This window comes from Blennius ocellaris (genome assembly GCF_963422515.1).
Source record: "Blennius ocellaris genome assembly, chromosome: 10".
Classification (NCBI taxonomy): domain Eukaryota; kingdom Metazoa; phylum Chordata; class Actinopteri; order Blenniiformes; family Blenniidae; genus Blennius; species Blennius ocellaris.
The window spans coordinates 15,689,542-15,703,254 of NC_137659.1; the positions used below are offsets into that span (position 1 = coordinate 15,689,542).

Below are 13,713 nucleotides of genomic sequence, written 5' to 3' on the forward strand. Positions count from 1 at the left end.
GCACACTGTGCTTGCAGTTTAAAATGATTTATTTTATTAACTTAACAAGCAGACATCATCAATTTAGACATCTTCTCCACTGCTCATCCTGTTGGGGGTCACTGGAGACGATCCCAGCTTACCGTGGACGAGGGCAGCACGCACAGGTCACCAGTCCGTCAAAGCTCGATCGCTGATTGACCTCACATGCATGTTTTTGAACTGCGTGTCCGTCCTGAACAGGAAACCCCCGAGACCTGCTCCGTCACTCTGTCCAAGATTACCAAACATCTGCTTCACACAGGAGGCGAGGCATCATTGGCTAACCTCAATCAGCTCTATAACGACTGGCAGCACTTCAACACCATGAGCACAGCAGGCGCAGTCTCTTTCAACAATTAAAATACAAAAAGTGTTGCACTTTATTGACAACAATGCAAGAAGACATCCACTTGTCAATGCAATATCCTGCAAGTACACTTCCAACTGTAAACCGCTACTTTTTGCCCCAGGATAGAATAGATGGTCCTCGTTGATTCAGGTTACCAGTGAGGTTTTAAAAGTTAAAAGCATTTTTTTTTTTTATTCAAGCTTTTTCAAGCTCAAAGTGACACATTTTGAAGGACGACACTCCTCAAGTCATTGGATTTCATCATGTGACTTTATTCATCTACTAAAAACCAGTTTGCATGTTTTGAAAATCTCCAACGATGTAAATAAATGGTCAAGAAAACTCCTTTGCACCTTAATCACAGATATTCCTCTTCAAATTATGCATGTTTGGATCTACACATGTAAATGATTAAGCACATCTCTTTAAAAAATATATGTAATGATCTGTTTAAAAAAAAAAAAAAAAAAGTTTGGAGAGGAAAATGTATATGCCAATCAAAAAGATTATAATTTTTTTGTTCCAAGGAAATTAAGAAAGTCCTTCAAACTTTCAGCAAAAAAAAAAACAAAAAACACCCAATTGTATTACTTTACCACACACGCACACACGGGAAGAGACGGCAGTATAAACTGAGCCACTCTCCAAGTGAAAATATGTTCACATCCGTCAGCCTGGGACTGCGTTCAGTGAGGAGACGCCGCAGATCATGACATCAAAGCAGAGGGATATCAAAGCCCCACGTCGTCCCCCCCCCCCCCCCCCGCACCCCCACCCCCACATATATGCATGTTAATTTATCAATAAGGTGCCAATTGAACTCAAGTTTCTACATGATTCGTGAGTATTTGCCAAAGGCCAACAGTGGAGGAAAACACTACAAAACAAACTAAAAAAAACAAAAACAAAACGCTGTGAAACGAGGTGAACCCCGGTCGGTTTGCCTCGGTGGATATTTACAACTAAAATGTTCCTATTGTCTGACATGAACACTTAAACAGTCAATGCATCTACATCGTTACATACAAACCTCATGATGGAGTTTGTGTGACAGTGCATGGAGTCGCCATCATATATGTACATTTACAACATCTTTACATAAACCATTTACATCGGTATCTGGACTGGGGAGCTTGACCACAGCCCTTCGTGGTACAAAACAACCATACAGCTACGCTGGGAGTGACGAGTGATTCCTGGGTTTTGGTGAGTGTTTTTCGAAGCAATGTGATACTACAGTCGGCCCAAAACGACCTGCTTGATAAGGAGAAAAAAAAAGAAGAAAAAAGAATTGATTTTTGAAAAGGTTTAAAGGGTTATTTCACCCAATATTCAGAGGCCGTTTTTCATTTGACTGTATGTGATCTAGTGTGCAGATAGCCTTTTTCCTTTCATTCATAATAGTTTGAGGGTTCAGAAGCCTTAAGGTTGAATATTTTTTTCCATTTGAAACAAGTCTTGATCAGAGACGTTTTTAATTTCATCAATGGCAACATGCCAAGTCAGCAAAACTGAAGACATAAAAGTAGATATTGCAGTTGATTGTTCATTCATTACATTTGAAATCCACTGGTTATTATTTCAAAGACCAATTCATCTGCACTGCAGCTGTGTGACAATGAAAGCCACTGAAACACAAAGTCTCAGTGCAAGAAGAAGAAAGAAAAAAAAAGCTATCTGCATGACAAACGTGGCCGACGAATTTAGAATTTATTTCAAGCTGGAAGAGTTTTTCCCTTAATGGAGCTTTTGAGGGTGTGTACCTTCACAGGAATTCATCAGCAGTCTGTGAAACACCACCAGCATTCAGGATTTATTAATTACAAGGCTAAATTATCCCCAACAATTTTTGGTTTAAAAAAAAAAAAAAATCATTACCCGTCTGCTGTTGATGTTTTCAGTTGTTGTAAAACCAAAGAAATTTTTTTTGCTGCATGTTCTTCAGAGCTGCCAGTTTAGTTGGCCGTCTCTTCGGGAAACTCCTTTAGCGGGTACACGCACAGAAAGTGGTTTTACATTACAAAAGAGAAGTGAAATAAGCAACTAGTGGAAAGAAAACAATTATTGCATAGTACAGGAACAGTAGGCAGGTTTTAAAATCTGTGTAAGTAATGCTGTCTTTACCGCCTGCGAATGTAATAATCGGACAAAGCGATTAAACGTGAAATGCATGTATTTCGGTTGGAGGCAAAACTCAATTCATGTTTGAGGAATCGCCGCCAAAACTGTGGAGGACAGAATTGATCGCCGCGCTTTCAGCTGCGTTACACAGGAGACTCCATTTTATAAAATATATTAAGTAAAAACTCAAGACAGAAAAAGAAATGTTTTTCTTGAAAAGGAAAACTATGCTACAATGCGTTAATAAGGTATCCATATTATTATTATTATTATTATAAGGGTTTTTTTTTGTTTCTTTTAGATGTCATAGGCGTACATAAAATACACCTAATGATCACAGACTTAATTTCTCACCAAACACGCTGGTCAAGTCTCTATGAACTAAGGCTGAACTTACACTTTTCAGTTTCAGTGTAGCATAAAGTGCCATGTTAAGGTGGCACGATACTCCTCAGAGTTTTGTGGCACAGTTGATATTTTTTTTTAAAAAGAAAAAGGAAAGGAAAGAAAAGAAAAAAGAAAAAAGGCAATTAATTCCAGTACTGGCAGGAGATGATTTGTATTGTGCTTGTGTATGAAGAGAAAAAAAAAAAAGAAGAAATTAGGAATGGATTTAGTTTGATTGCATCTCTTCTTCCATTTACTGTATAAGCGCACTGTAAACTTTTCAAGTGTGATTCTTGTGATGAACTGAACCCCTCTAATGTGGTCCTCATGCATCCTGCAATAGTGTCACACTCCTGCCAGCCTCATGTTTGCTCCTCTTCCACCACCTCCTTCCTCCTCCTCCTCCTCCTCTTCTCTTTGGCAGTAGTGGTTTCTTGGAATTGACTACAATGCAGCTGTGCAATACCATTTTAATCTGTCCTTTTGTTTTCCTGGCTCTGCTTAACTTAATTGATGCTGAGCTGTGCGAATCCAATGAGTTTAATATCATCAGGAATTTCAGACTCCTCCACACCAGATGCCTTAAAAAAAAAAAAAAAAGAACACACAAAATAACTATACCTACTATTTGTACTAGAAATACATGTTAGAAAAAGCTGTAATATGAAATATCGGTCAAAGGTGTAGATGTTTTGCTTACCAGCTTAAAGGTCACGTTTTTGTTACTATGGGGGTCGTCGACAATCTTCTGCAAATTGGCAGCAACTAGATGGCAAATAAACATGAAGAGGGAAGATTGAGTCACGTGGCAAACATGGAGACAGACAGGAAGAGGCTTTTTGACCCGTTTCACTGTTTTGGAAACGTTTCCTTCATAAAATACGATGAAATGATCAGACGAGATCATAAATTACATTAATTCGACACTGTTAGGTGTTACATGGACTTCAGAGTGGAATTAAACAAGACTTGTTCTACTTCTCATCTTTAACAACATTAAGTTTGCTTTTGGCTGCTGTGACACTATTTCACAAAAAAAGACCATTTTTAAATCAAAAAAAAAAAATTTGTGAACATTCCTCCATTTCAAAGTAAATCAACAACAACAAAAACACCAAAACGTATTCCGTATCGTACTTACCGATAACTAAGTCTCTCCCGTCAACCAGACCCGCTGAGACCAGCTCCTGAGAGACTCCGTCGGCAGAGTCTGAGGACAGAGACGGAGGAGAAGACGAAACACATGAGACCGGAGTCTGATATCCACCGTGACGGCAGTAGAAACAACCAAAAGGAAGTTTGAGTTATTAACTGCAACTTCACTGCGCGAGCCACTGGAATTCAGGTCTTTACTGAATACACACACACTCGTTTGAGCTTCAATTAACATTTGACAAAATGGCAATTGAAGCAAAATCAAAAGAGAAACTCATACTTTCACTCATGTTTAATGGTTTTGTACCCAAACGTTGTTACGGATGGAGTACGACACATTTCTAGTGCTATTCCTCCTTGTATAAAATTATTTTTTTTTTTTTTAAGTGAATGCAGCCCAGTTTACGTGGACATTTTTATAAAAAGATGACTGTTTGGGCTTGTGTTGCTTCTGGAGGTTGAATGGAAAAGTCCTGCCACTACAATAAAAGAAAGAACAAAATGAGAGTTGGGAGTGGCGGTACCTCTGCCAGGCATGAACTCAAATCGAATGTCATTGAGCTCCTTCTTGGGATTCCTTAATCTGAGGACCAGACTGATGGGAACACTGCTGGATCCTGCTGGATCCTGGAACAAAAATAAATGCATAGGCATGAATAAAAACACGCTTTAGTGAAAACATTCAAGCCAGGCAATAGAAAGGACTCTGGTTGGGTTGTGTGAAAATGACGGGTTTTTTTTAATCAATTATTGTATTTTTACCGAGGCCTGGACGATTTGGTGTAAAGAAAACAAATCTGTGATAAAAAAAAAAATTGGAGTTTCAATTCGATTTTTCTTCCTCAATGCACTCAAAAATGACATCAGATATATTGTCAAAAGTGCAACTTTATTGCGGTGATTGCCCTCAACGATAAAACGTATATAAACAATTCCAAAATAAAAAGTAAATGAGGCTGTGTCATTCAACAAATTCAAGCTTTGTGCCAGGTTTAAGCAAAATTGCAACAGAAACCCAGATAAACTTGAATTTGTAAAATAAAAATCGGTTTTAACTCCAAATTTGAAAAATCTATTTTTTGCCCAGCTGCACTTTCACCTAAAATGATTCAACATTAAACCAAATTCTGTAACAACACATAATAGCACGCAGTCTCTTATTTTATTTCTGCGATGCTACATGGTGAATGTTAAGATAGTGGAAAGACTAAATAGTTTTGGAAAATACTTCAGATTTCATTTCACATATATTGTAATAAAAGTAGTCATGTCTTGTTTTTTTTGTGTGTTTTATTACCTGAGCAGGAGTGACGTGTGAAGGGCTTGCAGTCTGCGGGGGAGCCGCTGGGGGGGCGTCTTCTCCCACTGGACCAACATTTGCTGGCTTCTCCTGCACCACGGCGGGTGGCTGCAGGTGGGCTGCGGCGCCATCTGCTGGTGGGAAAAGCTAAGAGACACCGAGGCGTGGACATAAATCAGCGGCGATGTGATTTCACATAAAACGAACATAAACAAAAGCCGAAAAGAAAACAGGCGAGACGGAATTGAGAGAAACACATAAGACAGTCATGCAGATCACCGTCACGGCTTCATGATAAATCAGGATTCAAGGTCATGTCCACTACAAATGGACTCACCTCCATATTCTGGGACCCGTCCTTGACTCTGGGCGACTGTAGAATGGACATGACAGATTGTCAGGATTAAATACATGCAATTGCCCGTTTAACCTCCCGACATATGGACCGATGGAATATTTCAAGATTGAAGGAATTTGAACATTAAGCACTCGGCTTAACTCGACGTCACAGTCAAGACAGACAGGACAGTAAAACCCCACAACCAGACATCAATCAAGTGTGAACATACACTGCACAATCATTTCAACAGGTGATTTGAGCTTTTGTGTTTCTTTTAGAGTTCCTGTCGCTTATTAAAACATTGGCTTCTATTGTTACCACCACATTTATTTTATTTATGTAAGAGGATTCATTCTTCACATCCTGCAAAGATACTCAAATACAAGATCTAACCTGATGCTCCACCAGACTGAACTAACCTGTATCTAACCTGCACGGATATGAAGTGCGGCCGCACCATCTGCTGGTCACGACAACGCTGCAAACAACTTCTAAAATCAACTCCTGAGACGCAAGCACGCGAGCTCTCTTACCCGCAGGGCCGCCACTGCGGCTTTACCCTCCTCGCTCTCCTCGTCCAGCTCGTCGTCGCTCCACTCCCACCCGCCGTCCTCCGTCTTGTGGAGGCGGCCACTGGACCCGGGCACGCGACGCACCTGTGCAACGCATTAAAAGAGGAGCGGCGCTCAATACCGCCTCAACACCTTCCTGTTCCCCTTCAGGATCGGGAGCGTGGGGACACACCCTGGACGAGTGTGGCACACATTTCTGCCAAGCTTCAATTAGTGTGCGTGACGAGTGTTTGTAATGGCGGCCAAACCTTTTTGGAGCGATCCGTTATCGATGGACCTTTATGAAGGAGCCTCTCCTGCAAGTACTCGTTATTCTGGAACATAAAGGGCGGAACGCGTATTAATGGATACACAAATACTTTCACCCGAGTCTGGCAACAGCAGCTTTGGCTTGCTCCCATAAGAGAAAAACGCGTGGTCACCTTGGCTTTTGTAAAGAATTTGTGCTTCAGCAACTCGGCAGCTGTTGGCCTGAAAATGAAAAGGAAACAAAGCGTCTTATTCAAAAGGCGCTCCTCACAATTCTTTTACAAAAAAAAAAAAGCAGTTGGGAGACTTAACTAACCTCTTTTCAGGGTCTTTCTGTAAGCAGAGCGAGAGCATCTTCCTGAAGGACTTCCCATACTTCTTCACCATTTCTTTATCCGTGATGCCCGTCTCCAGACAGGGAGGGTCGTTTTGCAAAGTCAGCATCAGTACCTGAAGACACAGAAAAAAAGCAGCTTGTAAACATGTAGTCATAGAATTTAAAGGCCAGAACCGATTTATCAAAGCTAATTGGACCACTCCAGGCTAAGATAAGAGACTGCTGCTCTCCAAGTTCCCTCACGACTAATAACTTCTCCATAACGAGTACAAATCACAGCGGCATTTTCACGACATTGCATATGTGACCTTTACCTTCATGGGTGGGTACTTGTGATATGGTGCCGCCCCGGTCGCCAGTTCGATCGCCGTTATCCCGAAACTCCAGATGTCGGCTTTGAAGTCATAGCCACGAACCTTCAAAATAAAAGCAGACTCGTGAAAAAGCCACTCGTGCGGTCCGAAGTGAAATATTCGAGGGACAACAGAGGATGCCCAAGTGTCCCACCTGCTCCATGACCTCCGGAGCCATCCAGCATGGCGTCCCAACAAAGGTTTTCCGGACTTTGTTCCTCGTCATGTCTCCACCTGCAGCTAGAAAGGCACTCACACCAAAGTCTGGTGTGCAAATAAATTGAAACGAATTAGGACATTTTCTGAAAAAAAAAGAAAAACGAAACCCTTCTGTAGTCCATCTTGACAGCCCCTCTCTTCATTTAATAGAAGAGAACTGTGTGTTGTCTCAGTGGGGATTTGTCTTGTTTGAGAATGTGAGGATGTGTACCTGCAATTTGCACCGAGCCATCTTCTCCAAGAAGAATATTTCCAGCTTTTAGATCCCTGTAAATAACGAGAACATGAGGCTTGGGACACAGAATTAAAATGACAGAAGTCAGCGGCTGAACAAACACGGGTGTGGCTCCGCAAGCAAACGTTCGCCAATATTCCAACGCAAAAAGAGCTTCAAGGTGAACTTTCATCTATTGAGTCTTCATCCACTTGATTTGTGGTTACATACTGTAACCGAGTGCAAAGAATGCACCGAGAACTGGAGTGGATTAACCTGACCCCAGCCTCTCTCGCTCCATCGATCTTTCCCGATTAGGGATAAGTGAGTTAGTCAAAGCAACTGATCTCCCTCAGCTGCTGCTCCGTCTACAGACATACTGACCCGTCCAACTCAACTTCAACTTACACACTGAAATGTATAAGGTCCGAATCGGAGTGGCAGTGAATCAACCATAAGCGTCAAAATTAAAACAAAACTTTGGTAAATGTTTCAATGTGAACCAATGACACCAGTCAGACAACACGGCGCAGCGGAGAGGCCTTCCGTTTCATCCAGTGTTCCTGGGAGGAACACTTATGTGAAACAAACTTCCTCAATTATGCATTTTCACTGTATTAAATATTGAGAGCGCGAGGTCTGGTTCAAAGCACATACTTCTGCACAGATGGAAGGCCGGCGCCCGACTGAGGCTCAAGCAACAGCGTTTCTACTCACCGATGAATCTGCCCGTTCTTGTGAAGGTACTCCAGTCCCTCCAACACCTCTTTCAGGATGGTGGCGATGCTCGCCTCATCCAGCACGCCGCTCTTATGCTCGCCACGGGAAATGATGTGTTTGATGATGTCCAGCACTGAGCCTGAGAGGAGCAGAGGCTCGTCACACAACTTGTGTACTGAATGAAGTTCATCTGGCCAGCGGAAGTACCAAGTAGTAAAAACTCAACCTTTCACACAAATCATTCATGTCATATTCTACATAGAAATATAAAGTAACATTGGTAAAGTTCAGCCGTTATGTTTTTCTGTCACAATTACAATGGTAAAGTGTTAGCGCGTTTAAGATGGCAATGCAAGTATCACATTTTGAGATGGTGAAGCTGGTGTCAAATTACAAGCATCAGATGGCGACAGGCTCAGCACTGTCAACAGAAACGCTGGCGATGGCTAATAAGGAGAAAAAGTCAAAACTGGGGCCAAAATCGAGAGAAGTGAAAGTGAGCATTATGGGTCACCTTTGGAAGACATTCAAGACGCATTAAAGAGCAAATCTAATTGCAAAGACAAGAGAAAACCGTGGACTTAAACGAAATACACATTCCAAGTTCAAATCTGAGCTCATCTGAGATCTAGAAAACACTAGAAAAGTGAAATCAAAGTCAGGACGAAGATGAGACCAAGCGAAGTCCGTATTCCTGCACTTACCCCCACTGAGCAGCTTCATCACCAGCCACAGTTCATCCTTCACCACAAAGGAGGTATAATAAGACACAATGTTTGGATGGTGGCACTGGCTCATAGCCTGAATCTCTTTCTGTGCACAGAAGGAAAAAATGTGGGATAAAAGGTCACTCAGTGAGAACAAACTGTAGCGTGCCAAGCTCGAACTAAACCTTTATATTACACTTTGAGAGGGGAAGTAAATCTCAGTCACAGGATTTGATCTTCTGATTGAGAAAAGAGTAATAGCAGGGATTAGGTTGTTTCATTTAGCCCACACTTGGTTTAAGCTCTCATTAAATGAAGTTCAAGAGACAAAACCCGCTGTTAAAGCAGCTAAATCCTAAACCAAGCATACGTATGGCTTTCAACTACAGACAAAGCAGTAACCTGGGTTACATCACCAGTGAACCACCAAGCAAAGACATTTCAATCCGAGAATAGGCATATTTGGAGTCACAACCTCAGTAAGTTACAGAAGTAATTCATGAAGTATACATTAAAAGGACCGTGTCATGAAATGTTGAGTTTAAATCCCATAAATTACAATGTTTGTGACTGAAAAATATCAATGCTGGGTTGAGTAATAACTCCCAACTCTTATGCTGTCTGAACTAAAGCTTAGTCACAAATATTTTCAAGGGGTCTTTAAATATCTGATGTGGAAAAACTAAGTAAGGGGAGACTATGTCAAACATTCATATACTTTATTGTGAAGAAATGACAAAAACTCTTCATCTTTAAAATAAAGAATGACAACCATCTGGTTAGATTTTGTGCATTGGACACGCATCTGCACTGTGGGGTTACCATGTTCTCCCTGTGCGGGTTGGTTTCCACCCACACTCCAAAGACACGTACATTGAATGAGTCTTTCTTAATCAACTGTGGGTATGACGGGGAATATGTGGTTGACTGTGACGGTGTTGGTCCTGCCATGAACCCATCGAGGGTGTATCTTGCCTTTCACCCATTGTAAGCTGGGATCGGCTCAATTGCTCCAGCTGTAGAGTTCAGAAGTTACTGTAGAATCAAGCATCTGATCTGTCCTTGACAGAACTGACCCCACCAACCCACACCACTCCCAGAAAAAAAAAACCTCACAAACATTACATGGACTGTGTACACTGGGTGTCATATTGTTGGGTTTCTTACCAAGAGTTCGTCCATGCTAGTTTGACACTTCTCTAGGTTGATGCGTTTGATGGCCACCTTCTCCTTTCTGGGCTTGCAATAAGCTGCCTGTACAACTGCAGTGGCTCCACTCCCTGAGGGTAAGACAAAGAGTGAAGTCATCACACTGAAGAAAAGCTTCGCGTGTCGGCAAAGTGGATTCTTCAGAACATTATACAAAAATAATCAACTTTAGCATGGTTCTTTAACGTAATTTACTGTTGCGTGATGCAGAAAATGCAGTGCAACAACGAGCGAGACATCGAACCCCGCCAGTAATTGAGACCAACCATTGCCTGGCTTAAGAATAGTATGAATGGCTCACTGTGAGCTGTATCATACCTCCATGGGAGCACCACCCACTCCAACAACGTCCTGGAGGCTAACTCCTTCAGCTAGCAGTTTAGCTTCACGCTGCTTGGCCAGGAAGCTAAAAACCCTTTCTAGCTCGTCAACTAGCTGGGACAATAAACCGATTTAGGCCTTGCCACGGGTAAAGTACCGAGCTGTTGACGCTCCTGTGGCGTAGTGACTGTAAAGCGACTCGTGTGAGCTGCAGACATGCAATGCTAGCATTAGCAGGTAGCCGCCTGCCAGCCGACGCCGCCGTCAAGACAGACAGGGCAGACTAAAAGATGCTAACATTAGCATGCTAAGCTACTTACCTATCACCTCTTTAAGTTCATAGTCATCCTTGTCGATTGACCAGGACTGAGAAGACTGGTCGTCTGCCATGGTCGTTGCTTCAACGGTGCTCCTCAACAATAACAGTGACGCCGTCAGGGATAGTAGTTAGTTTGTGATTACTCCATTCGGCTCCGGGGTGAAGATGACTACTGTCGCCGCCTGCTGCTGTTCCGCTCCTGTCAAACACAACTTTACGCGCGACAGACGTTACGCCTTACGTGCGCGTGAAAGTGGGACGAAGGTGTCGCCATCTTGAGTGTGGCGAAATTTGGAAAATACCACATGTCCAATTTAATGCAAAAGAAATGATAACCCCAAAACACTTTAATTATTGCAGTAACAGTGAAACCACATTCACAGACAAAAACAAAAAAACTTGGAATGTTTCGATATTGAAATACAGACATTGATCAGTGCTCTCAGCAGAGGGCGACACAGCGTAAAAACCCCACGAACACGTGAACAATGGTTTGTCCCATTGTTGCTCATCCTCCTGAGGTGGTTGGAAACGTTAATTTTCCTTTAAATTTAGGCTTAACGCGTTAGATTTTGATAAGGCTTGCATTAAAGAGACTTGTGTGAATTTGAACCATTTCCACAATCACCCTGGTGTACGTTTCAGACTAAAATAACTCTTTAAATCACAGAGCATCTATCTTTCTTCTCAGTTTAGATATAGATTTCACCACTCCAGGCCTTCCACTTCGTTTGCGGCACGACTGTTTGAAAAAAGAGCAATGACTCTTTTGTGATCACTCTGTTGCAATCACAAATTACTTTTGAAGTCTAACAATACTAGAGTTAGGTTTTTTTTTTACTTGAAATGACTGTGCACAGTCTGGTCATCTTATCTAAATCTTAGCTCTTCACCATGAATACCTGGACTTTTTAAAGAATTTCCAAAAAATATGTCTGTTGAAGACAAAGTAGCTCTTGCCAATGAATGCAATCTATGATTATCTATAATAAATGGTAAAACATTTCAGTATTTACTTGCATTTTCCAAAACGCCACACATTTTAACCAACTACCTGAATTTAGACAGAGATGTTTAGCACAGTTGGAAATATTCAACGTTCACATTTTTGTTTTGTTCTGTAGGATAGAGTTTAATGTGTATTATTTGCTTCTTTTCCCATGGGGTACACTTTCCTTATTTGTTGCCACATGATTTACTGCTGCCTGAAATATAGGGCATGACTCCAGTGACTTAACCTGTTCACACCCCATTGGTAAATAAATGCAGTAAGGTAAAAGCATAACCTTTGCCCTGTTATGTGGGGGCGGGGGGGGGAGATCAATATTTACTGAAAGAATTGTGTCTATTTAAAAATATTGAGAATAGAAGCAGAGTCTGGGTTAATATAGTCCACAAATGAATGCAGTATTAAATCCTTACTGTATAGTAAACTGAGATTATGAACATTATCTGTTGGCCATTGACAGATTTTGTCTTGTTTTAGGTAAATTCTCTTGCTAATCTTCAGCTAAAAACTAAACAGTCTGTGCTGAAACATAACTTTGAAAAGTGTTGCTGTAGGTCAAACATTAACCATCTCTTTCTTTAATTGTTTGTTTGTTTGTTTGTTTGTTTCTTGAATTCGTTATCCCTTTGAAAACAATAGGAATTGCATAATCGACATCAGACAGTGAAACCGCAGCCTGAGACTGGAGGATGTTTTGGGGGGGAGCCTTGGGAGCCCATAGGCTAACTATGGATGGCATCAGTGGTATGTGAGGAAACAGCATGGGCCTGTTCTTGCTTGTTTGACACACAGTCAGCAAAGGCACCAACCAAGGAAGTCATTTATGAGCTCTTAAAGTTTTTAATTCCAATCACTTTTTTTTCATAGTTCCTTCCACCATATATGGCACTGAGTACATTTCAATGCAAATGATTTTGTACTCTTAAGTACAATTCAACATTGAAATGAATTTCCTTTGTGCGTTTTGGTGGGTTTAAGGAAATTGTTGACATTTTTTGGTTTCAAAAAAGATGCATAAAAGACAGAGATTCAAAGCGAAAGACAATGCGGCACTGTTTTTTCCAGGGGCTGTTGGAGGTGTTGGGCCCTGGCCCGGAAGCTGTCCTGCCTGATGCTGCATTAAAGCTTGCTCATGATGCTGACTGTGCGCTGAGGATAAGCCGGGCCTGAAAGGGAAGTGCTGAGAGCCACACGAGTCCCAACTCGCTGCTGATTGCACTGCCATTATCCTGACAAGGCTAAGCTGCACATGAAAAGGAGGGTACAAACTTCATCTGCCCCATTCAGAGTCCAACAACTCACCGTTGAATCAAGTGAACTGTGCTGTCCTGTCACCTTCATCATATTTACCCTCGATTTCAAATATGACAAGAACTCACAATGGGAATACTTCGCCAACGCCTTCACACAGTTTCCACACTGTCCGGGATTATGTGTTTCTCAAGTGCACGTCCCCCTCCCTGTTTACTCACATGCAAAAGTTTGCTCTCAGTGCAGGATTGGATCTGAGGTTCTGGGAGGGTCTTTCAGTTTGTGTGTACAGAAAACAGGATTTAAAAAAAAAAAAAAAAAAAAAAGAAGGCATGTGAAACTTGCAGGTGTGCAGAAGGTGACTACCAATAATGAGCACAATTTGACTCTTGAGTTCAAGGCCAGTCCGAACTAATTCAATGTATGCTGGCACAAAAAAAAAGAAAAAAAAAGAAAAGGTGTAACCAATCGTGTTGTGACATCAGCAGCAGCAGTGTTGAATGGCAGAGTTGTCAAACCGGTGTTGAAGCCCGTAGGAGAGCTGACACCATTCAGCCAGG

The 13,713-nt window shown here is 41.7% G+C and overlaps 1 protein-coding gene across 1 annotated transcript; it reads right to left on the bottom strand.

The window, feature by feature from the left end:
- Nucleotides 1–1,583: 1,583 nt before the first annotated feature.
- LOC308135481 (serine/threonine-protein kinase OSR1-like) lies at nucleotides 1,584–11,079 on the bottom strand. Its single transcript, XM_080503497.1, has 17 exons — nucleotides 10,895–11,079; nucleotides 10,212–10,324; nucleotides 9,042–9,150; nucleotides 8,335–8,476; nucleotides 7,615–7,670; nucleotides 7,339–7,448; nucleotides 7,146–7,247; nucleotides 6,811–6,944; nucleotides 6,668–6,716; nucleotides 6,494–6,559; nucleotides 6,207–6,329; nucleotides 5,671–5,706; nucleotides 5,331–5,480; nucleotides 4,558–4,660; nucleotides 4,020–4,088; nucleotides 3,579–3,643; nucleotides 1,584–3,459 (listed from the first exon to the last, which is right to left on the bottom strand). The coding sequence occupies exons 1-17, from the start codon at nucleotides 10,962–10,964 to the stop codon at nucleotides 3,385–3,387; spliced, it is 1,572 nt and encodes a 523-aa protein (XP_080359623.1). The 5' UTR covers nucleotides 10,965–11,079; the 3' UTR covers nucleotides 1,584–3,384.
- Nucleotides 11,080–13,713: the final 2,634 nt, after the last annotated feature.

Excerpts from the sequence above, each read along its gene's own strand:
- LOC308135481 (XM_080503497.1), bottom strand. The coding sequence starts at position 10,964 with ATGGCAGACGACCAGTCTTCTCAGTCCTGGTCAATCGACAAGGATGAC. Across the intron at positions 5,707-6,206 it reads CCGCAGTGGCGGCCCTGCGG|TCGCCCAGAGTCAAGGACGG; the intron begins GTAAGAGAGCTC and ends TCCATTCTACAG. Across the intron at positions 4,661-5,330 it reads CACACGTCACTCCTGCTCAG|GATCCAGCAGGATCCAGCAG; the intron begins GTAATAAAACAC and ends TTTTTGTTCCAG.